At 34.4% G+C, this 24407-nt stretch overlaps 2 protein-coding genes across 4 annotated transcripts in view; one reads left to right on the plus strand and one right to left on the minus strand.

Annotated features, from left to right (window-relative positions):
* Nucleotides 1-16517, plus strand: part of LOC107011004 — a 22151-nt gene extending 5634 nt beyond the window's left edge. For both annotated transcript variants that reach the window (XM_015210303.2, XM_015210302.2), the window contains 17 exons: nt 1148-1272; nt 1346-1445; nt 3474-3570; nt 4667-4718; nt 6713-6814; nt 6896-7042; nt 7140-7302; nt 7415-7642; nt 7722-7876; nt 8028-8156; nt 8263-8380; nt 8527-8722; nt 9586-9697; nt 10001-10155; nt 11255-12665; nt 14156-14350; nt 15615-16517. In XM_015210303.2, the coding sequence (XP_015065789.1) occupies nt 1148-1272; nt 1346-1445; nt 3474-3570; nt 4667-4718; nt 6713-6814; nt 6896-7042; nt 7140-7302; nt 7415-7642; nt 7722-7876; nt 8028-8156; nt 8263-8380; nt 8527-8722; nt 9586-9697; nt 10001-10155; nt 11255-12665; nt 14156-14350; nt 15615-16085 (3956 nt within the window). In that variant the 3' untranslated portion in view covers nt 16086-16517. The remainder of the gene's footprint in view (nt 1-1147; nt 1273-1345; nt 1446-3473; nt 3571-4666; nt 4719-6712; nt 6815-6895; nt 7043-7139; nt 7303-7414; nt 7643-7721; nt 7877-8027; nt 8157-8262; nt 8381-8526; nt 8723-9585; nt 9698-10000; nt 10156-11254; nt 12666-14155; nt 14351-15614) is intronic.
* A 525-nt stretch (nt 16518-17042) lies between these two features.
* On the minus strand, nt 17043-20717 carry LOC107011674. 2 transcript variants are annotated; one of them, XM_027914811.1, is made up of 11 exons: nt 20630-20717; nt 20446-20516; nt 20080-20184; nt 19892-20008; nt 19267-19794; nt 18826-19181; nt 18632-18731; nt 18489-18548; nt 18224-18307; nt 17989-18105; nt 17043-17635 (listed from the first exon to the last, which is right to left on the minus strand). In XM_027914811.1, exons 2-11 carry the CDS (start codon nt 20503-20505, stop codon nt 17333-17335), a joined length of 1830 nt encoding a protein of 609 aa, XP_027770612.1. In that variant the 5' UTR covers nt 20506-20516; nt 20630-20717; the 3' UTR covers nt 17043-17332. The 2 variants fall into 2 exon arrangements, with proteins under 2 accessions (XP_027770612.1, XP_027770613.1); XM_027914812.1 differs by lacking the exon at nt 20630-20717 and having other exon boundaries at nt 19267-19815; nt 19892-20184; nt 20446-20467.
* Between the last annotated feature and the right edge of the window lie 3690 nt (nt 20718-24407).

The following is a 24407-nucleotide window of genomic DNA, read 5'->3' on the forward strand; positions in this document are numbered from 1 at the left end:
CCCCCCCCCCCCCCAAATGAAATTGTCTTGAGATCACTTTTGGGTGAAGTTGTTTGACATGAATTAGGAGCTTCCAATGTATGTCAATTGTTTTAAGAGTCAATTGGGAGATAGTAAAGATTTTTATTAAAGGATTCCTTCTGTAATAGGACAAAGAGCAAACTCATTTTGCTTGATAAAAAAATAAAAAGCTCATATTTAAGAGTTTAGGCTCTTTTTGGGTGAGGTTATAAGCAAAGCTATTCTAACAGTAAAGTTGTCTCAGTGTGAATTATATGTCACGAGTTTGAGCCTGGGAATCAACCATTGATGCTTGCATTATGTTGGATGCATCATGCATCAGGCTGCCCTTTACCATTTCTTCAGGGACATCCAATAAAATTGAAATGATAGAGAGACCCCTATGCAAGGATGACATGCATAAACCGTTGATCAAAATTTAGAACTAACACTGCGCATCATGGATCTTGTTCTCAAATAGTACTCTTTTTCTTTGTTTTTTTTTATTTGCTATTTTTTCTATTTGAGAACATCCAGAAGAACAGAAAGTATTATCCACTTATAAATTGCAAATATTTTTGTACATAACTTCACCTACTTTGAAGATACAAGATACATTTGTAAAGTCATATTCAGTACATTATGTTGTATTTTCTAGATCGAACCAACCAATAACTACTATTCCCTCTGGTTTATGTGACCCTATTTCCGTATTTGTTCATTCTAAAAAAGTATGATTCCATCTCAATTTTCCATTTTACCCCCTTATAGAAGTTTTTATAGCCACACAAATGTTATTATTGCATGTTTAGGGCCACAAGTTTTAAAAGCCTTATAACTAAAAAATGTCATTGTTAACCCATAAGTCTCAATTTTTTTTTTCTTTCTTAAACTCTATGCCCAGTCAAATAATTTGTATAAATTGAAATGGAGTATATATCTTTTTTTTTCTACTGCTACCAACACCAACATACCCGGTTAAATTTCACAAGTGGAGTTTGGGTTCTACTGCTAGTCTGCTACTCCAACATATGTACTTGACGTTTGAACTTTGACAGAAGGAGTTTGTATTTGCTTTTTTACATGTGTCTTTGTGATCCTTTCTGTTGATATGCTATGTATTGATAAAATAACTGCTACGTCGCAGCAATTGAATCCATTGACATCCCAAGAATTCTATCTCAGCAAGGAGGAGAAGCAGTTTATCCACTTCCTCGGATCAGGGCTTTAGAAGTTCATCCAAAATTAAATCTATCTGCATTGCTTTTTATGGTGAGCATTTCGATTTATGTCACATACCTGCGACTTGTGTTGACACTCAGGACATTTCTGTGTTTGTTTACAGAATTTGACTGGTGCTGACAATAGAAAAAATAGAGCTGCTTTTACTAGGGATGGAAGGAAACAATTATTTGCAGTTTTGCAAGGTGCAAGGGGATCTTCAGGTATTTCTAAACTAAGAATTTTGTTGTGTGCTTCTTCAATATCATATCTTCTTGTTTTTATCAGGTTAAATGTATTTCATTTATTAACATGGCCACAATATTGGCTGTATACAATGGGTATTACCAAAAAGAGAAGAATTATAAAAATGACGTGATTCTCTACAAAGTCCACCTGTTATTCTATACAACTAGGAACTTTATGGGTGTACCAAAAGAAAATAAGAGACTGAGGGCTACTACTGTACAGAGTAAAACTCAACTCTACCCCCTCAAAGCTCTTCTATTTCTCTATCTCCAAACTACCCACTCAACGTTAGAGGAATCACATTACATGCCCTACTTCTCGTCCTCCAACAAAACATCAAGTCTTCCACAATATTTGGCATTGCCCAAAAGTTCCAAACCACTAAAGCATGTCCACCATAACCTCATGGTAAAAACACAATGTAGGAGACAATGATCCACGTATATGTAATACCAACTGACGTTGACAATCTTTTGCTTTCTAAGATTTTGTGCCGTCAAGATCACCCCTCTAGCAGCCAGATGAGAGAAAAAACACACCTTCCTCGGCACATGTGGTGTCCATATTGCATCATACAAACCCTAACCAAAAGCTTCTCATAGAGAAAACTCCATTATTCCCCAAACCCCACTGCAAAGCATCAGAGTTATCAAACGAAATTATTTGCCTGTGTAAAATGGCCGACAACCTGTGAAGCTCAGTCACCTCCAAATCGTGGAAATCCCTTCTAAAGTTCAAAAAGTCGCTACTTAGTGTTCTAATTTGTTGGATCGTCAAGTCTTCTTGTCATGATATTCGGAACAGACTCCGAAATTCAATTTTCAGTAAGTTATCCCCACACAACGTATGTTCCCACAAATTGATTCTCTTTCCATTTCCTACCTTGAATGAGATATTTTCATTAAAATCTTCCCATCCCTTCAGTATGTTTCTCCACAGTCTGCATCCAAAAGGCATAGTGACATCTCTAGTTCTCGATCCCTCTGTTATTTCCCTATATTTATCAGCTATTTCACCTCTCCAAAGATTTCAATACCATATCTTATGTTGGAGCTATCATGGATTTCATTTTATCATGCAAGTCTCAAGTTCTATTAGTCCTTCCTTTTAAACTGAGAGCATTTATATAATCAATGAAGGTTTATTCAGATTTGCTTATGAAGTCAGGTCTTATATTCTTCAAGTATTGATTATCTCTTCATTTGATCTCTCTGGGACCTGGGCTTCATTTTTTATATGATTTAACAGAGTTTCCTAATCATGAAAAATACAGTGTCCGAAATGCTGTTTATGTGCCTGTGCTGTTGTAGCTGCTATGTGCTTGATCTTGCAAAGAAAATTATTTTTGGAATTGGCTACAATCTCTTGATTCGATTAGTTACTCTAGTTTTGATCCCATCAGCTTATCTAACTTCTTTTATGCGGTTGTACTGTTGTTATTGCTATGTGTGCATTATCTTGGAAAATAATAGAATTTGTAACGATTTTTCAGTGCATGTAATTGATTCTGTTTTAAGTGCTCAACAAATCTTGGGTTGTTGATGGGGGAAGGAGTGTGCTGAGGCTTACATGCACCTGTTTTTCCTTATTGTTTTTACTTTTATCCTCTCTCTAGTCTTCAATTGGATACTGCAGAGGCATTGCTAATTGCTGTTATTTTGTTTTCCTTTAGAATATGCAATCAGTATGTTCCTTTCTGAGTTTGGTGAACTTCTAGTGCTATCATACAAGGTTCTTATTAGTGTAGATGATGGTGTTTTTTTTAGAGGACTATACTTAATGTAATCTTTCTACTTTTGTATAGCATGTATCCAAGGGGGAGCCTGAGAGTATCAATACTTCATCAAAAATAAAATAAAGTAATATGTAATCCAAATATGGTGTTTTGAAATAAATGTACTTTAAAAGTGGTTTTAGGTGATATTGTGATCACATTGATATAACTGCCGTATTAAGTGATCTGTATCTTCACCTTGTTGTTCTAACTTCATGATCCTGAACAGCCTCTGTCTTGAAGGAAAAGCTCTCAGCCCTTGGTTCATCCGGAATATTAGCTGATCATCAACTTAAAGCGCAGCTGCAAGAGCATTATTTGAAAGGGTGAGTTAATTTAGCCTTAGGCCCTTAGCATTGTTCACTTTCTATCAGAACTAGTAACATTCAGGATACCCTAGTTGTGACCTGTAAGTATATCAAAAAATGTTGGTACTATCTAACTGTTCTTATGGACATTCATATTTACACAGTTTTTCAGCTAAGGAGGATGGGTTGGTAATTTTTTGTTCAAAAGCGACAAGGGATGACGTAACCATTTTTTTCCTTGAGAATGATAACTTGAGTATTAAAGAAAAAGGCACTAGGAATTAGGATAGTGCTAAAACTATAAATACAGAGAGAAAGGGCAGCGATCCAACTATGAAACCCTTACAGTTACAGAGCAGCTATCAAACCTACTAAGGATACTGCTTCCACTACAAAAATGAAATCCTAACAGTTACAGGCACTAGGAGATTGCTTTCTTCTTTATGCCAAAAATGAAGTGCTTTCTCATCACTAGGTAATGCTGAAAGGGTTAAATTGCATTCCTCATCACTAAACTAAGCTTAAGTGACCGTTACATAAATACAATGGGAGATACACATGAGTCACATAGAAAGTAGAAAATATATCTTGACTTCCAAAAAGATAATCACACCACAGAAGTGGTGATAAGAGTGGTTTTCTTGTCTTCTTGGTGGTGTAAGGCTATAGACATCTTTCATCGTATTGCTTGACTGATCTTTGGCGAGGTTGAAGAACTTGGTATGCTTAATTTATCTCTTGTAGCCTGAGGACACCCGATCCTCACCTCTGTAGTCTGAGTGTATATTATACATTTAACATATGTCCATTTATTAATTATATATATTGCAAATCAGTTTATCAGCCATCTACTAGAAACCTAGTTATCAATCATTATTTGTAGGGTGTAGCCTATCCTTTTGTCATATTAACCATTTTGGGAACTCTATTACATTACGTGGAATACTTGATCTTTATTAGTAAATAGCAATTATACTAACTTCTCTTTGAAAACTTTTGTTGGTTCGCTAATTTTTCTCGTTGTCTACTTGTTTAATTCTCCGATTTTACTACTTATCTGTTGAGTTGCCACAAGGTTTTTACAACTAATGTTTGGTTAATTTTCTTGTGTCAGACAAAGTCAGCTCACAATTTCGGATATAGCGAGAAAGGCTTTTCTTTATAGCGTAAGCCATTTCTCTTTGTTTCACAATTTTTTCTTTGGAAAGTATGGCCTATCTTATATGGATCTTTCCTAAAATTTGAGGGGGCTACAAAAATCCTAGTTGATTTCTTTCCATCCGCCTAAACTTCAGTTGACAAAGTTACCCTATGTATTGGTGGGACGTAGCATGTACCTTGTGGAATAACAAAGGTGCATTCAAGCTGACACACACACCATAATCATCAAAGAAAAGATTGAGGAGATTAGTAGATTGTTTGAAAAATAATACTTGCCTTTTCTATGATAGTAAATAATGGAATCATTTTCAGTTAAACCAAACTTTCTTCATAATTTGTGAGGAGTTGCATTGCTAGCTAATAGTGGGTTAGAGATATGCAGGACAGCGGTGGCAAGTAATAAGAAGGGCATTATTGATGTGCATTTGGGGATGGTAAACTATTACAACAGAAGGTATTTGTAATGACATATTAAAGTAAAAGGGAGTTCCTTCATATTTATCCATTGGAGTTGCTAAGAAAATGATTGTTAGATGTAACTCTACTCCAAAAGTTTAGCTCATCTTATTATTGGCATCTGGAGTGTTGGACTGTAGAATTTGGGAGTTCAACATTGGGTAAATCAAGGAAAAGATGAGTTTGACTGTGATGCCATGTTAAGAAAATGGAAATGGACCTTGAGTATAATTCAACACAAAAAATTAGCTCATTAGGTGATATGATTGTTCAACATCGTGTAGAGAGACAACTTATTCCCTCAATCGATGTGGAAATTCTAATAGGAGGGGAGGTACACTTAATTTTGTTAAGATTGAAGTATTGCAAGTTTCACCATATCTTTTAGTTTTTTTATTTATTGAATCTTAGTGAAAAGTAGAAAGTTATAAGAATGACCTCTGCGCCTTTCGACACTTCTTCATGAGGTTTCTAAGAAACAAATGGAGTTTTATTGAATCGTGTATACTATATACCTTCTCATTTAAAAGTTTTTAAAACGAGACATTACTTTATGTAATTATGTCTTTAAAATAACTCTTCTGATACTGTTTATCTTTTTTCTTGAGCCAATCATGTGAGAATTTTATGACGTGTGATAGTGATACTTACAAGATGTGCCAGCTCTAGTACCATATTGAATCTGTCTCCTGATTTAAAAGTTTAAGCATGATAGATGTTACACGTTTACATATTAATTATGTTTTTAACCAACTATCAACCAGGGAAATAAATTGTCCTTTTTTATAAATAATAAGTGAATGAAGTGTTAGTAGAAATTTGTATACCATGTAGATTATGATAATTTTTTGCATCTTGTTTGCTCCCTGATCCTAGAGTAGAACTGTTTATACTATGGAGCTAGCTAACTCAGTTTTAATGTAACATCATTTGTAATTTTGCATCTACTTAATGCCATCAATTATACCATTTATTTCACTCACATGAAAAAACTTTAGAACTAGATTTGACTGGTTATTCATGCAAGCTATATTATTTATACGTAGAGTGTATAAGTCAGTCTTATCATATCATCAACTCAATAATTGACCTTCATCGTGTTGCTGAATCTAATTATTGCATTACAGATGAAATGATTGTGCGCTGTTTAGGACATTATTTTTAGATGTGAAAGCACAAAAAATCTACCAAAAAAGCTAAAAGGTCTATGGGGCTTGAAGCAAAAAAGTAGAAATGAAGTGCACAGTTTACAAAATTGAAAAAAAATCCCAAATATTCAATCAGTACTATCATAGACGAATTGCAATAAAATAACTAATTTTAGCATGCAATATGCAAATAATTTTCCGACATTACTTGAAAGCCTCAAAGTTGAATTTGAAGAACCAGTTACGTTTCACTGGGGTCACTTTGGTTTTCATTGTTCAAAGCGTACATTCCTCTGAAGAACATTCCTCTAAAATCAAATTAACACTAACTTGCCTTTTGAGGCAAGAAGTCAATATTTATAAGAAAAAGTCACCTTGTGAACTTCTTTTGGCAGCATTTTATGGAAGGTCATGCAAAAACTGTTCCAATTTCCCGGTTACCTCTCATCACAATTCTGGATACCAAACATTATTTGAGAGATGTCCCAGTTTGTCAGGTAATTATTATCAACTGTTTAAGTTTCTGCCCTCTTCACATTGTTTTGCTTGACATATCTCTAATTAGCTATCTTGTGCAGCCATTTCATCTGGATCTAAATTTTTTCAATAAGGAGAACAGAGTTCTTCACTATCCTGTCAGGGCTTTCTATGTAGAAGGCTCAAACCTTATGGCATACAATCTGTCTTCTGGAGTAGAAAATGTTTACAAGAAGCTTTACCCATCGGTAATACCTAATTATTGTTTTCAGTTAGTATGTTGAAGCAGTATATTTCAACAGTACTATTGCACTTTTGAAACTGACAAATTAGTTGTTCTTACAGATTCCTGGAAATGTAGAATTTCATCCAAAGTACATCATTTATGGTAAAAAGCAGCACCTATTCCTCATCGTTTATGAGTTTAGTGGCGCTACAAATGAAGTGGTTCTTTATTGGGAAAATACAGATACCCAACTTGCTAATAGTAAAGGAACTACGATTAAAGGTTTTCACCGTCTATCAGAGCTTTTAGTTTTGGCTTCTTAATATGTAAACAGGTTCCGCCATAGCTCATTATTCTGATACTTGATGAGTTTATCTCCTTTGCCATGTTCCAGGTCTAGATGCTGCCTTTATTGGGCCTAATGAGAATCATTATGCAATTCTTGATGAGGATAAGACTGGGCTGTCCTTGTATATTTTGCCTGGAACTGCTCTGCAAGTGTTAGATGAAAAGAATGGAGCAATTGATCAAAACCAGTCTACTGACACTGATGGTACCAGTAAGGGTCCAATGCAGTTTATGTTCGAAACTGAAGTTCATCGCATCTTCTCAACTCCAATAGGTATGCGAGGAAGGGGTTTCATGAAATGTATAATGTAATCTGCTGTGGCAATCCTGATCCGAATATTTTGATTATGTAGAATCAACTTTGGTATTTGCTTCCCATGGTGATCAGATTGGCTTAGTAAAACTGGTTCAAAATTACCGCCTTTCAAATGCTGATGGCCATTACATATCAACTAAAGCAGAAGGAAGAAAATTTATCAAATTGAAAGTAAATGAGATTGTCCTCCAGGTAAATGGTTCAGGTTATGTTTCTCTCTATCGAGTCTTATTTAACGAAATTCCAATACAAGAATTAGCAACTGCACATATTGAGTCCTGTTCCTGTATATTATGGCTTCTCTCCCAAGAACTACTTCATTCTCAAGTATGTTCTTTTCCAGGTGCAATGGCAAGAAACTCTCAGGGGCTACGTTGCTGGTGTATTGACCACACATAGGGTGCTTATTGTTTCAGCAGATCTAGATATACTGGCATGCAGTTCTACAAAGTTTGACAAAGGACTTCCTTCAATATCCTTGGATGCATTCCTTTTATGTTCCAGTTATTTTATTGCCTCTTTACTATCTTTCTTGTAGGCTATTCTATATTTGCTTGGATACTTAACTTTTTGGATACTATAGATCTATTCTATGGCTTGGGCCTGCACTTCTTTTTTCGACTGCCACTGCTGTTAGTGTGCTTGGATGGGATGGCAAAGTGAGGACTATACTTTCAATTAGCATGCCTAATGCAGGTGGATACCTAATTCTTGCTCCAAACTGCATGTACATGTTTCCATTTTTGGGGCTATCCTGGTGTATTCGTTTTTCTGTTGGCTACATCTTTTTTCGTGCAACCTTGGGTGCTTAACTACTTACCCTGCCTGGCTTCCTTGTGCAGTACTGCTTGGAGCTTTGAATGATCGGCTGCTGCTTGCTAACCCTACAGATATAAATCCTAGGCAAAAGAAAGGGGTTGAAATCAAAAACTGCCTTGTTGGACTTCTTGAACCTCTCCTTGTTGGGTTTTCCACAATGCAACAACATTTTGAACAGAAGCTTGATCTCTCAGAGATCCTATATCAGATAACCTCAAGGTTTTCCTTCTACAATTTTTTTCCCTTTAAGTTACCAGTTTCAAAAAAGAAAAAAACTGTTAAACACTTTTAGTGTGACATTTTTAGTTTCTTTCTTGTTGCTTAAATGTTTGTTCTGATTGTACTATTTAGTTCTTTCTTGGTGTTAACATTTATAATATATCGCCAACCAGGAAATGTAGTTATTGACTCAAGTAGTTTTAATTTTTGTTTTTTGAATTCTTTGTCGAATGAATCACCTTTGCTTAAATACTTCGTTAGTTACATAGCTAATCATAGCGACATGCTTTTTTTTAATCATTAATGTTGTCCTTTGGTGGAGGTTATGAGGTCTAAATTTTATGGTGTATCTGGTCAACTGCCAAAAGAGGCAAGAATTGAATAGCAGGCTAGAGAACTGTATTTAGAAAATTTCAGTGGATTGTGAATGTGAAAGATCTGAAAATAGGATAAGGGAAAATCTGTTGTATGCGACAATTCTGAAGAACTCAATTTTTACTAGATTCCACATGTTTTGCTAAAAAAAGGTCATAGGTCTTCTTGGAACTTGGGATCCTTCAAAAGTCAATCAATATTCTCAAACCCAAACTAGTCAGTCTCCAACTGGGCCCATTTCATTCCATTCTTGGAATTTGGATATTGTATAATCTATCAAGAGATTTTAAAGATGTATATATTTCAGATATCTTAGTGTGTATATTCAGATTTCTTTAGTAGTTGAATTAAAATGGGAGCGGAAGGTACTTGTTCGACATGATGGCAGTTTTCTTGTAGATTTTTGGTTGTAATTTTACTACGAGTGCTTGCACAAAAGCCTGTTGGTACAAGAATATTTGACAGTTTTTGGTTTTTTCTATATGAAGGTTTGACAGTCTACGAATAACTCCTAGATCTCTTGACATACTTGCTAGAGGTCCACCAGTTTGTGGTGATCTTGCTGTTTCATTATCCCAGTCAGGCCCACAATTCACTCAGGTAAAAATTATTTACCAACTTCCTTTGTTTTTCATCTTTTGCTTGTTTGAGGTGAAGTTAAAGAGGAGTTGAAGTTAATGTGGAGTGTTAGATACCCCCACCATGTTAGCTAGCATTTGAAGCCCTCCAGAAGTGGATGGGAAGGTTCCAGTACATCATCACTTTTGCTTTCTCCAGATGTACTTCAAAATTTTGAAATAACTCATTAGTACTTTACCTTCCCTCAACACACAACTGTATGCAGAACAATATGTAGTGTTAAGTTTGCATTGTCTTTGTGTTAATATTTGCTAACCTGAGTAGGTATTGAGAGGTACCTATGCAATCAAGGCGCTCCGATTTTCTACTGCACTGTCTGTCTTAAAGGACGAATTTTTGCGTTCAAGAGATTATCCAAGATGCCCCCCAACTTCACATTTGTTCCAGCGCTTCCGCCAGTTGGGATATGCTTGTATAAAGTATGTAATCATGGCAATGTTTTATAATTCTGTTTAAAACGTCTAAACTATATGCTATGTCCTTGAATTCATTTCATCCTGTCTTTGCTATTTGTTTTTCTTCTTTCCTTTTTAGGCTTTGGTGTTTGACCTGTTTGGATTTTTCCTGCAATTTGCAGCTTTACATTCTCTTTAATACTATTTTGCATGTAGTAACTATTTTCTAAGCTATATAACCGTTTTGAACGTGGAGTAGATTTTTTACCATCACTTATATTAAATAGTGACATCTGCTTCTTTTTTTGTTGTGAAATTAAAATCTATTAATGTGGTGGCAAGAAACCGTGCATATAAGTTCTATATAAATTGTAGAGAATCATGTCTGGATCTTTAAAGTTTCATTACTAGCCTTTTTTCTTTCTTTTCTATATATTTTGGACGAGATCTATTTGGTTTTGTTCTTTTGACGTGCTCTATATACATGCTTACGTCATGCAAATCGATATCTTATTCTTTCGTGTCTTTTTTGTGTTTGCCGGTCAACAATTCCTCCAGTTTAATTTATGCACTTAACTGATCAATATATAAAAAGTCTTTGTCAGAGCACGTTCCATTACTTTTTGATGCCAGCCCTCTTTGCCTATGTCTTAAACTACATGGGTAGCTTGTTCCAAATATTTGAGACGGATAGTGTGACATTTTTTTGATTCAGTAGGATAGGTAATATGACAGAAATGTGAGACTAGGTTCAGGGTAAAACTAATATGCCAATGTGACAACAGTAGCAGCTACTTTTTGGTTTTCAAAATGCTGCTACTTTTGAGTGTTCCTCAATTAGAACTGTTTTATCATTGACCATGGTGGAGATTGTGCCGCTTTAAAATGTGTTTGGAAAAGTGGTCTGTTGTGAATTAATAAGATACAATTTCTATTTTGGTGATGTTTGCAGTTTCTTTCCATCTATGTCGTCCATTAAGTTTATATTTGCCATACTTTTACATGTCCAACTTTTAGATAACTCTCCGGGAGACTCATGCAAAATTTGATATGCACATTCTTGTTTCAGGCTTTCAGCATCTTTTAGTATTCATTCTTATGTTGGATTATAATATGTTTGCAGATATGCTCAGTTTGACAATGCTAAAGAAACTTTTGAAGTCATATCAGACTATGAAAGCTTGCTTGACCTATTTATATGCCACCTTAACCCAAGTGCTATGCGGCGACTAGCACAGAAACTAGAAGATGAAAGTGCTGACTCAGAATTACGACGGTATTGTGAAAGGATCCTTCGGGTGCGCTCAACTGGGTGGACACAAGGTATCTTTGCAAATTTTGCAGCTGAAAGTATGGTACCTAAAGGATCAGAATGGGGTGGTGGTAATTGGGAAATCAAGACACCAACCAATCTGAAGAGCATTCCTCAGTGGGAGCTTGCTGCTGAGGTGATGCCGTACATGAGAACCGATGATGGCACAATTCCATCAATTGTCACGGATCACATAGGTGTTTACCTAGGTTTGATAAAAGGAAGAGGTAACATCGTGGAAGTGAGAGAAGATAGTTTGGTGAAGGCATTCAAAGCTGAAAATGCTAAAGACAAGGCAAATGAGCCTCAAAAATCTTTAGCTGCATCGGCAGCTAACCAGGTTAAAGGGTTGCCTGAGGGTGAAATGTTAATGGGACTAGAAAGCCTTGGCAAGATAGTTGCCAGTTCTGGTGTGGTAGATGAGCAAACAAAAGCAGAAGAAGAATTCAAGAAATCACTGTATGGGTCTGCTGCTGACGGTACCAGCAGTGATGAAGAAGAAACATCAAAAACAAAAAAATTACACATAAGAATTCGAGACAAACCTGTGACATCTGCTACAGTGGATGTGAACAAGATAAAAGAAGCCACAAAACAGCTGGGCCTGCCGATTAGTAGAACAAAATCATTAACTAGTTCATCTCCAGAACTTAGCCTACTTGTACCTCCACCTTCTTCTGCAACCAATGGGTCAGTCACAGCTCCAGTGGTTTCAACATCTGCTGATCCTTTTGGAACAAATTCATTGACACAATCTGCATCTATGCCGAATCTTGCTCCTAAGGCAGTGGGCGCTGGAGTTGCTGCAGGGCCCATTCCGGAGGACTTCTTCCAGAATACTATATCATCCGTCCATGTTGCGGCATCATTACCTCCTCCTGGGACTTACCTTTCTAAGCTGGATCAAAATTCTCAAGGTGCTGATGCCACTAAAATGCAGCCTAGCCAGGGTGGTGCATCTGCAGTTGATGTTGGTCTACCTGATGGTGGTGTCCCCCCTCAAGCTACTCAACGACCTGTTTCACTTGATGTGGTAGGTCTTCCTGATGGTGGTGTTCCTCCGCAGCAGTTCGCTCAACCTTCTGGTCTGCAACCTCATGTTCAGATGTCAAAACCTCCCGTGTCCAACCAACCTCTTGATCTCAGTTCTCTTGAAGCTCCAGGTTCAGGACAACCTTCTGCACGCCCATCTTCTCCTCCAAAAGCTGTGCGTCCTGGACAAGTAAGTTTTCTTTTCCACTCTTGTAAATAATTAGGAAATTGATGGTACCAAACTATTACCAATTCCTGCCTTCATATTGAACTTGTCTAATCATTAGTAATAATGGGAAGATTGATGGTAATCATTAACATTTTTGTTTTTTCTATGTGCAAATGCTGGCACATAAGAACGAAAATTGGCCTTTTGAATGCCATATATGTTATAATAGCGCATGAAGAATTTTGTAGGACTGCTTTGGGTTTGCGGTAACTGTAAAATTAAAGCACAGATAGCTTGGCTTATTTATATATCTAAGAGTGTTGGGTTTTGTCATCAGATTCTTCTCTAAGTTGGTGAGGCCGTTATGTAATTATTAGTTGATATTTCTGATTCACTGGAGTATAGGAGGTACAGTGAGGCCTCAGGACCCTTCCTCAATTGCTGATGTTCAGTGATCTGTTGTCACAGTTCATGGTTGAATATTGAGCGTTCTATATAGGGAAAAGATAATGCTTCCTTGGATATGGATTTGTGTGCTTTCGAAAAATCAATTACCTTACCTAAGTCTAATTTGACCAATCTTCATGTGATTGATTTGGCCTAGTAAAGGGAAATCCCTTGTACTAAAAGATGCAAGGATGCTGAGAAAATTGAGTGCTACCAGAAATCCTTCATTTTTGGATTGTATCATTGCAACTCAGGATTAAACAAGTGATGGGTTAGGGATAAGAAATTTGAAGTCAAAGGTTAAGAAGATAGATAATTAAGCTTAACTGCAACGAGCATACTGATTCTGTTAAGGTGTATATATTTAGGGTTTCAACCTTCTTAATGGGTGGATTCTACTTCACTGTCTGACAAAAAACAAAAGACAGATTGGCGATATGCTCATTTGTGCTTCACTTCAGAAGAAACAAGAGGAAAATCACATTGCCAAGAGGGACAAGGAGCAATGATGCTCCAAAGTGAGGAATTGTAGATAAGTCTGCGGAAGAAAAACTGATGAAGCTAGGGAGACCTATGAACTATTGCTATATGATTACATACAACAGAATTTTTTTGAGCTTTTGAATACTCCCTCCGTTTCAAAAAGAATGTACTAGTTTGACTTGGAACGGAGTTTAAGAAAAGAAAGAAGACTTTTAATCTTGTGGTTCTAAATTAAAGTTATGTCAAATGTACCAAAATGCCCTTTAATCTTGTGGTCTTAAACCTGCCACGTGGAAAGTTAAAGTTAAAGTGTTGCCAAAAAAGGAAAGGGGCCATTCTTTTTTAAACAAACTAAAAAGAAAATAGGACATTCTTTTTGAAACGGAGGGAGTAACAATTTTCTCTAAAATCTTCTCCTTGCATGGAGGTTCAAGGAACTAAATACGACAAAGATTTACTGAGAACGACTGGGGAGGTCCTTGAGCACTAGTGTTAGTTGAAACTTGAAAGTCTTGGGGTCAAATATGTCCAAGTTAGAATCCTCATCATTTTCTTACAATGTGCATATTTCTTTGTCATAGGTTCCTCGTGGGGCTGTTGCTCCACTTTGCTTCAAGACTGGTCTTGCCCATCTTGAGCAAAATCAGCTGCCAGATGCATTATCCTGTTTTGATGAAGCTTTCTTAGCATTGGCTAAGGATCAATCTCGTGGAGCTGACATAAAAGCTCAAGCTACAATATGTGCCCAATACAAAATTGCAGTCACTCTGCTTCAGGTACCTTAATCCTTTACCAAATAGCTACAGTCTCTACTTTTTTGTTTTGCCTCCTCCTGTTTCTGTCCCTGTTAATTGACGCCACGTATTTTCTTTGTAGACTACTGCATTAGAAGTTACCAAGTGAATCTAATCTGCTCCTAATACAAGTTGCTAGCTTCATTTCTTTTAACATTAAGGACAGATATTGACATCTTTTTTATATTTCAAGATAACAACCATTTTGTTATCACCACTATAGACTACTTCACCATGTGGGTTGAATTAATACCACTAGTCTTGAGATTAAAATTGAATATTTACAGAGATCTTTAGCGGAAGTACCAAAAGTGCTCAACTGTACTTTTAAGAGTCCGTTTGGTTGAACTTAAAAAAAAAGTAACGTTTTAAAAGTCAACTTTAGTAACTTTTAAGTTAAAAATGATATGTAGAGGAGTACCTACTTTTATCTTTAAAATTTTTTTTAAAGTCATTTATAACTTTGCCAAACATGTCCAAAAGCTAAAAATGACGTAAAAGTAGGTTTGGCCACTTTTAAGCTAATCCAAACAGGATCTTAGTTTTAGAAGGTTAAATATGTGTAGTCAGGTAACACCAGGATTAAAATTTAGAATTTGCAAGGAACAAAGCGCAATTAGCTCTATAAGAAAAGTAGGAGTCTAGCTAACCCTTCTTTTCTGTTCTTATGTTTCATGCCAAAATGCAGCTGTTTTCAACTTCTCAATAGAATTTTCTGCATTAGAATTTAATGCAGCAAACCCACTAGCTAGTTATGTTTTGTCCTTACATCATATGCAGGACGTAGTTTGAGATAGCCTTTGTAAATCAGGTAGGATGATTAAAGAGAGAAGAGCGGGAAGGGGAGATGTATTTATCGGTGTATGGGTGACTTAGGTTGAAATCTAAGCTTCATTGCTGAAGAGAACCTTTTATTTACTAGCCAACAGCAATATTGAACAAATATTACTTGGTTTCCATTTCAAGGTTTTGTTTTGTTTGAATGGGTGGCTTCAGCCTGTTTGGCCATGAAAATTGTGAAATTTGAAAGAAAAAAAAAGTTTATTTGGAAATTAGAGTTATTTTTTTTATAGTGATTTGCAGTACAAAAAAGGTCAGCTTTTCGGTGTTTTTCAAATTCTGGTAAATTCCTAATTTTTCCGAAATTTTGTGGCCAAACATGATTTCCAAAATTCAACTCTAGAAAGAAGTAAAAAATATTCAATGGTCAAATGGCATCTAAGAGTCCTTTGTCACTTCATTGCAGGAAATCAGCCGACTGCAAAGAGTTCAGGGGCCAAGTGCAATCAGTGCAAAGGATGAAATGGCACGATTGTCTCGACACTTGGGTTCACTGCCTCTTCTCGCTAAGCACAGGATAAATTGTATTCGAACTGCTATCAAGAGGAACATGGACGTACAAAATTATGGCTATTCCAAGCAGATGCTTGAACTTCTATTATCTAAGGCACCTCCAGGCAAGCAAGACGAATTGAGGAGCTTGGTTGACATATGTGTTCAAAGGGGGTTGTCCAACAAGTCAATTGATCCACAAGAAGATCCATCCCAGTTCTGTGCTGCTACGCTTAGCCGTCTATCAACCATTGGTTATGATGTGTGCGACCTATGTGGAGCCAAGTTCTCTGCTCTGTCATCACCTGGCTGTATTATTTGTGGTATGGGTAGCATTAAAAGATCGGATGCACTTGTGGTTCCTGTTCCCTCTCCATTTGGCTGAAATTACCGGTTGAAACAAAACTTCCTCAGAAATTCTGGGCTTGGTGGTTGTGATGTTGGCATTAGCATAGTGCAATTGTTTGTACATAGTGTAATCATCCATTTTGTATTTGGTGTTCTTTTGTTCCCTCCACATCATCTTTTCCTATCCTCCTTTTCCCTTGTCTAGTTTGGCCGTGTGCAACTAATTCCAGCAATCAGTTCCTGTAGAAAATTTTGCTATTAGCGGCGGGTGTTCTTTTGTGTGGTTTTTTCTCTTTAAATACATCTTTTTTTTGAACATATCATGATGTTTATTTTTCCCACAGATGTTAGTCCTTGTAAACACTGATTTCTTTGGATCTTATTATTTAGGTCTACAATGACTATATTCCCATGTGCCACTTGAGCTTACACGGAATATAATTGTTGTTGTTACAACCATTTGTATAGATGTTACTATGGTGCCTTGTCTTGCTATAACTGCACAAGATGATCTCTATAAGTTTCCTTTGGCGTCAAATTTGTTCCTTTTAACACAATTTGAAGCTAAAATACCCCTGAACATATATCATGACGAAAAATAGATCGCTGCATTTATAGTAACAGCATTGATGCATCTAAATAAAATTACATTTTCCAAGACTCGAAAAAAAGTACTACAGAATAGGTATAACAAATTTTCTTGTAAAATATCTGAAAAATTATAGAACACAAATAAAAAGTAAGAGCCTGTTTAGATTGACTTATTTAAATTAAAAATAAAAAGTCAAACTGAAATAACTTTTAAGTCAAAAAAATAAAACATAGGTGGGAAGACCTAGTTTTTGGATTTATTTTAAGTTATTTTTTAGCTTATCAAACATCTCTTTAACTTATTAAAGTTATTTTTTATATTTATCAGAGTCAAGCCAAACACTCTTCTAGACTTGACACAAATTTGAGACAGCAATATACTATGGCACTGACCAAAATAGAGTAGTCGAATGAAACACAACCTTGGCTACAGAATTCAATCTACAAGTAATCATATCACATATATTCTGATTCCAAATCTTGTGTTTCAGCAAGCAACATTTTTGCTTACTCTAGAGATAATGATCTCGTCGAGTTTATGAACTCTAGGTGTCTAAGGGATACAAAGAATTTCATAAACTAAATTTTCTACAATCCTATACTTTGTTCCATTAACACTTCCCTCTGAAATGTTATTCCGTCTTCTGAGCAAGTACTCTGGAACTTGTGGAAGCTGAGACACATGAGAATATCTTATAGGTGTATGAGGTACCTGAAGCTGAAATTGTAAGGCATTACTTGAACTAACTGTGAAAGGGGTTCTCTTCCCCGTCTCTCGAGGCATTTCATAGTTTGATTTCTAAGTTCATCTGGTAGCTGGAGGCACACCCAATCTAGTAATGCATCCAAGTCCTTTGCAAAATCAAGAAGATACCAATCCAACAACTTGGGGATAATGAGCTTATTTGTTGCTGAAATACCAACTGCTGCTTGTAAGTAATCTCTTTTTGCTGTTTCCAACTGAGTCTCAACTTGAGATGCAGTGTAAACCCTCACCTTCAGTATGGAAAAGATCACAACATACAATTAGAATTACTTGGACATAATATCAAGACTTGAAACATTATGTTAACACCAAGTTTAAAGATCACAACATACGATTTTAGAATTACTTCAGGAGATGAATGATTAACCGACTCATTATACAATGCTTTTTCTTTAATTTTGCCAGAATTCTTTTCTCAACCATTATGTTTTTTTACTTCTTAATATGTGAAATGGCGTCATTCCTGTTTGTAGACATTCAGAAAGCTATACTTTTTGAAGTTTCCAGCTCAGGAAAATGAATTGTCAAGCCTATGATTTTGCAAAAAAACTGAAAAGGTAATGTAAATGGTCGATAAACTTACTGCAGGGGAGGACCAACTTCCACAGGAGAGTGCAAATGTGACAAGAGGTTCAGACCACTCCAAGCCAAAAACGCTCCGAACTTTCAGCTCATTGTCTTTTGCTGACTTTGAACAGGTCTTTCAAGTGATGGAAAAATAGCTTAAGAGTTTGTTGAATGAAAGAAAAATTCAAAAAGAATTGCTCTAAGCTCACACAATTGCAAAACAGATTAAGGAACATCGAAAGGTAACTTACATATTTTAGGTGGTACGGTAGCCTCAAGATAAAGTGCTCAATCATGATTGCATTTAGAAAATGCCCTCCCACATTAATTGTTGCCTGATGAAATTCATTCAGAAAGTTAAATAGATTCCGGAGTTCATTTGCCACTGTATCAGGAAAACCTACTCTGCATATACTTTTAACTGATCCATTACAAAGGAGGAACGTGTAATAATCGATCAACTATTGTAGCATCAGCAATATACGAAGCATGGATTATAATGACTGAGTAACTTGCCTTTTGCATTAGTGATACAACCTGCTCAGCAGTCTCCGGGATACCATGCTCTATAAATGCCTGACAGATTCGTGAAAAAAGGAATTATTTCATAAGTCGAGTATAATGTTACTTGAACTTTCGGGTAAAACATTGGCCCTTACATTCATCACGCAGGAATTGTATGTGTTTATCCAGAATGCTAGCTTCTGCTGATGAGTCAAACCCTCTAATTTCACAGATGATAGCTTGCCAAGGAGAATCCTTCGGTTCAAAATGGAAGACACATTAAGGACATGCAAATATATAGACTCCTTAATCATAATTACTAGAAAATGATAGATAGACTAGAACTTACTTAAGTCTGTGTATCAGAAACGAAGCATTCATTTTCCGGTTTAGATTAACAGAGTTAGCATAAATGTTCAGTATATATCTGTATTCGCCAATATCTTGCTTCCTTAGTTCCGAGCAAATGCAATACGGATCTTGCAACTCCCTTTCCCCATTGCTTTCATTTAACACTTTTGCTCCTAAAGAGCCAATAGATTCTGGATTTGCTATCTTCCCTTTAGATGTGCTCAACCTTAATAAGATGCTAGACAAGCACTTCAAAATGTCTTCAGAGATTTTGTTTTCTGTGCTTTCAGCTTCCGATTCTCGTTCATCTAAAGAAGCTAAATAGCTCTCTTGTGCCTGTTCTACAACCCTGCACTGAACAGATAGAACTATATTAAGATCAATTCGCATGTGAAGCATCAAATGCCAACTTTCTTGCTGGTTGCAGAATGGTATATACCTGGACCCTAACATCTGCTATTTTGCTGATTGATTCAGGCTTAACTAGAGGCCTTACTAACGAAGTCTTTATCACTTGCTTCTGTGGAGATGGCTTATCCTTAGTACAACTTTCAGCCGAGTGATTCTCTTTTCGTAGGCCATCTATCAATGAGTCATTATTGCAACTCTTCATAACAGCTTGTCTGCTATTTGATGTTACATCATAGCTAATTCTGGAGCTACCAAACACTGATTCTTTTAGAAACAACTTTCTACTTGAAGCACTCCTATCTAGAGAAAGAGAAGAGTGTGGCACGGATGATCCGAGATTGACTTCACTCATGGAAAATGATCTTGAATGTCTTTGCTTAGAAACTTTACCATGTAACTGAGGGCATGAATCAGACAAATGATTATCATCCGTAATTCGCCTCGAGCATGTGGAAACTGCTTCTTGATAGAGACCTTGTCTATAATTTACAACCTGTTCCTCAAGCCGGACCACCTCTTCTTCCAAAACAGCTACTTCAGCAAGAAGCTCTAATGTCTGCATTATTCATCAATTCAACTGAACTCAATATTTCCAGAACGAAAACACGGGAAAAAAAATCATTAGAAATTTCAATTGAACCACAAGTACTAACATATTTGGGAAGATAAGGAGGAAGGCGAGGTAGAGTTCCTAAAGGTCTATAAAAAGCTCTTTCCAGTGCTCTGTGAATATTTTCTTCATGCCTCAACTTCTTCTTTAGCTTATCAACCTGCCAATTTCAACGCGAAAAAATCAGAAAAATTAAATGTTATGAATATAAAGAATTGAGATAAAGTATACATCTTGTAGTAAGGCTAATTTTCTCTCTTTAGCTGCTTGACGCCGATTAACTCTGGGCTTCTCTACAGACAATAATTTGTTTTGCTGTATTTCCATCTTCTTCTCCTATATCAAGAATTAATAATTGTGTGAGTAATTAAAAGGGGTATTGAGAATATGAGTCCAATTCAGAAATTGGATCCAAAGATGATAACTTTTGTCAGTACAGATTGTGTATTATTCAAAGACAATGGCCAAATAAAGGAAGAAAAAGAAGGAGTAGTAAAGGGGACAAGAAAGAAGAGAAATATCTCAATAATTTAGCATAATTAAAGTTGTTGCACAACAGAGAGAAGAAAATTTAGTAAAGTAGAAGAATTCATTCACCTTTTGAGGATTCAAAGCAACTTTTTTGGGGTGTGGAGGCTGTCGGAATCTATTGTTCATTTTCTTGAAATCTGGTAAAGAAAATGGTGGTTTCGAAGTTTATAAGGTAAATTTCAGATGAATTTTGAATAAAAGAATAAAAAGGAATAAGAAATTCAGAGAGGTTGAAGAAGAACGAACATACATAAAAAGCACAAGCATGAGATAGAGAGAGAAGCGGGAAAGTTAAAGGGTGATACAGAAAATAAAGAGTAGTGGGATTGGGGAACTAGAAACAGAGGTGGGAAGCATCTCTGTTTTTTTTTTTTTTCTCCGATAATATTTATATTAAAATTTGATTAATTTAAATCAAAACGTAAAAAAATCATTCAGGAAAATGCTTGAATAGTGCTCAAGGATTTTTTTTATTATATATTCTCTTATTCATCCAATTATTGGAGTGGAAACAGCTTGAGTTGTGAGTAACACATACTAATAATAGCTACCTACTATCGATGAGTTTTATGCAAAAGAATATCTTGTTTTTTAATATAAGAACTATAAAAATTACATCAAAAAATGCATTTGCTAAATTATTTTCTTTTCTTAAATAAAAGGCTATATTCATCTATTTCCTTCCTATGTGATAGATGAGATGAATGGCTAAAAACTTAAAATAGAGGTCTTGAGTTTCGGTATATGAAACAAGAAATATTTTATGCTAAATATCTAATTCGAATTAGTAAAGTATAAATAAAATCAACGACTAGATTATTAACAAAAAAAAATCTAATTATCCTTACCATATACATGAGTTTTAAATTAGTAGTACCAATTGTATAAGATTAAAAGATTGATTCCCAATTCTAAATTACTACTCTCCCTCGACACACTTCCCTTTTTAATAAGCTTTATAAATAAATTGTTTTTTATTTGTAGATGTTCAATATTGTATCTCACTTATTTAGCAAAAAATATATAATTTATTAAAAAAGTGTATTTATTTTTAAACTAGACATATCTTTGTATGCTTCTTAAATTATGTGCCTGTTCGATCAAGGAATATGGACGTATAGTAACAAATAAATACATAAATGAATAACAAAAAACGATGTGTCCAAAAAGAGGAAAGGGACGGAGCACTTGTGTCAGTAGAAAATAAAGCAACAAACGGATATGGACGAAGAAAATGAAGGTCAGGTGCAATTTTTGACTCGGAATTTTTAACACATATGGTAAGTTTTATTATTAGGAGCTATATAGAATTATTATAATAAAAAATTGATTGACGCTCAAAATAAATATTAAATAAATAACTAATTCATATATATAGAGAGAGAGAATTAAGAAATACGTAGTATTTGTTTTATTCTTGTTTCTTTATATATATATTGGATTTCCACTTTATTTCAGCTGGCCAACATTGAGTTGCATATATGCTGCTATCCAGCTCTTAATAATATTCTAGGACCTGCACCTCTCATTTTCTTACTTTTTTGGCTGTTTTAATTTCATGGACGTGATGGTATCCATATGGACTAAATAAATAATAGTAATGCAATATTCTAAGTTTTTTAAAAAACGACATATCTTTGGATAAGTTTTTTTTTGTATGTCAAAATATTGGGGAAAAAACAAACTCGTTTCAGAAGTTTAATTAATTGATGCCCAGACGCATAATCCAAAGAGATTAAAACTTATATTTTTTAAAATATATTACTTATTATTAGTAATTAAATAATAATAAGAAAAAATATTAAATGATAACTTGAACTCTAAATTAATTATATGAGTTTATTTAGGATTCTTTTTGATTGCCAAAGATGAGCAGATTTTTTACAGTGTTTTCTTGTCTTCATTATTTTTACCTCATTCCCCGTCAATACCGTTGAAGCAATTTGAGACAATCATCAATGGTAACTTTTTACTTTTTTTTTTGTAAATCTAGACTAATTGATTTCGTAAAAAATATTATTCACAACTTATTAAGTCTTCTTTCTAACATGAATTTTTTTTTGAATAGATGCTTCAACTTTTCTCTTCTTAATTTTTTTTTCGATTCTCTTCTTAGTTCATCTTATCGATAATACAAAAAATAATTAAAAATAAACTTTGATCCACATACCTTCATATGTATTTCAATTTATTTGAATAATACTCAAACTAATTTATTTAAGTAATACTCATAGTTTATAATATAAAAATATTTGAATTTTATTTCAAAATAATCTTAATTTTATAGAGAGTGTTTTTTTTTTAAAAAAAAAGGCTAAAAGAATCAAAAAACTTTAAATATAAAAATTTAATAATTAAATTTAAAAAAAATATCTCTAAAAATGAGCCGATGGTATAATTTTTTCTCATAATATCTTCTTAACAATTTTTATGATGCTGGTAAGCTACAACTAGGTGTAAAAATAAGTAATAAATAGGAATACAACGGATCCTGGTCCCAAGTACCAAATAAACTAGGAAAAATTGTATAAAACAACAAATTATTAATTTAAAATAAATGCTATAGACATAATTTATTTTATTTATAATTTGCAGCAAATATTTCATTTTTTACGGTCTAGTTCGGTATATAATTACCTATTCGATATACAAATGTTTAAAATGCGATTATATTTATATAAATGGAGAGAAAAATAAATATACAAACAAATACATATATTTTTGTCTTATACACTTATAATTATAAAAATACAAATTTTATTATATAAATTACAATATATAAAAAAGTTTATTAAAAATTAAATGTACCCAGCAAATTACATAAATCAAAAGTTTCATAACAAATATAAAACATGATATGAAGTATAATTATGTAAATTAAAACTATAATATATAAATATAATTTATATGTTTGTTATATGTCAAAATTAATAAACTACTAGTAAGGTATTTGGAAACAAGTAATGCCAAATTCGAGTACTTCTTCGGAATATTTGTTTTCTTAAGGGTAATTATTATTGTACGTATATGAATTGATCGTGTCACAAAAATTACGGTAAAAAGGTAATAAAGCATTCCAAGTAGACAGCAGCTTTATATATGTGTACGTAGTACCAAATTCATTATAAATGCTTGTTGAATAAGATTATTTGTAGGGAGTACTATTTTGGGTAATTAATTGCACATATTTCGATATTTGTCCCTTTTGTTGGTTACAAAAATTACGTAGGTAAGTGATAACCTTTTCATGGGTTTCACAGTAGGAGGTTTATATAGTACATCTACTAACTAATTAATCAAAGTAACTTGTAGTAAATTAATAGGCCAGTTTTAGAATTATATTGATTATTATGCTTGTTTCAATTGATATATAACAGAAATTTACGTGCCAGCTAAGTAGTACATTAAGGTGTCGTTTGATTACTGATAAGAGTTATGTAAAGTTTAGTTATACAAGATTTAATTATGTGATAAATACTACTTTTACTTATTCGTTCTATTAAAAAAAAATTATTCAAGATATAATCAAATAATTACTAATTTATTTATTGCTTCTCGTATGAGTTTGATATGAGTAGAGTTTCAATGATACGATTGATCTCACTATAATAAAAATAACTTGTAGCAATATTAAATATTGACATTAATAAAGAGTGCTAAAATTTTTATCGGTATTAATAAATGTCAATGTCGTTAATGATATATACAAAGATTGTTAATTATCACTAAAAATATATATTTAATAATAATTAATAATTAATTATCGCTAATAATTATTTTTGATATAGTATCTAAACCGTCCAGATCGATGCATTAAAATTAGCAGAGTTGTACTAAAGAAAAGTGAAAAGCTAGGTAGTTGTATATTGGAGTAAGTATTATAATTATATTGAGCAAAGCACGTGAAAGCGTATCCCATGCTTGTCCATTTTCAGCTTTGAAACATATTGATTGTGCACATGTGCCCTTATCAGTTTCATCATCAATATATATATACATATAATCGTACCTCTCTGCAATCCGATCAT

This window comes from Solanum pennellii, chromosome 2 (genome assembly GCF_001406875.1).
Source record: "Solanum pennellii chromosome 2, SPENNV200".
NCBI classification, from domain to species: domain Eukaryota; kingdom Viridiplantae; phylum Streptophyta; class Magnoliopsida; order Solanales; family Solanaceae; genus Solanum; species Solanum pennellii.

Excerpts from the sequence above, each read along its gene's own strand:
- LOC107011674 (XM_027914811.1), bottom strand. The coding sequence starts at position 20,505 with ATGAACAATAGATTCCGACAGCCTCCACACCCCAAAAAAGTTGCTTTG. Across the intron at positions 19,182-19,266 it reads TAGCAGATGTTAGGGTCCAG|TGCAGGGTTGTAGAACAGGC; the intron begins GTATATACCATT and ends CTATCTGTTCAG. Across the intron at positions 18,106-18,223 it reads TACCGTACCACCTAAAATAT|ACCTGTTCAAAGTCAGCAAA; the intron begins GTAAGTTACCTT and ends ATCACTTGAAAG.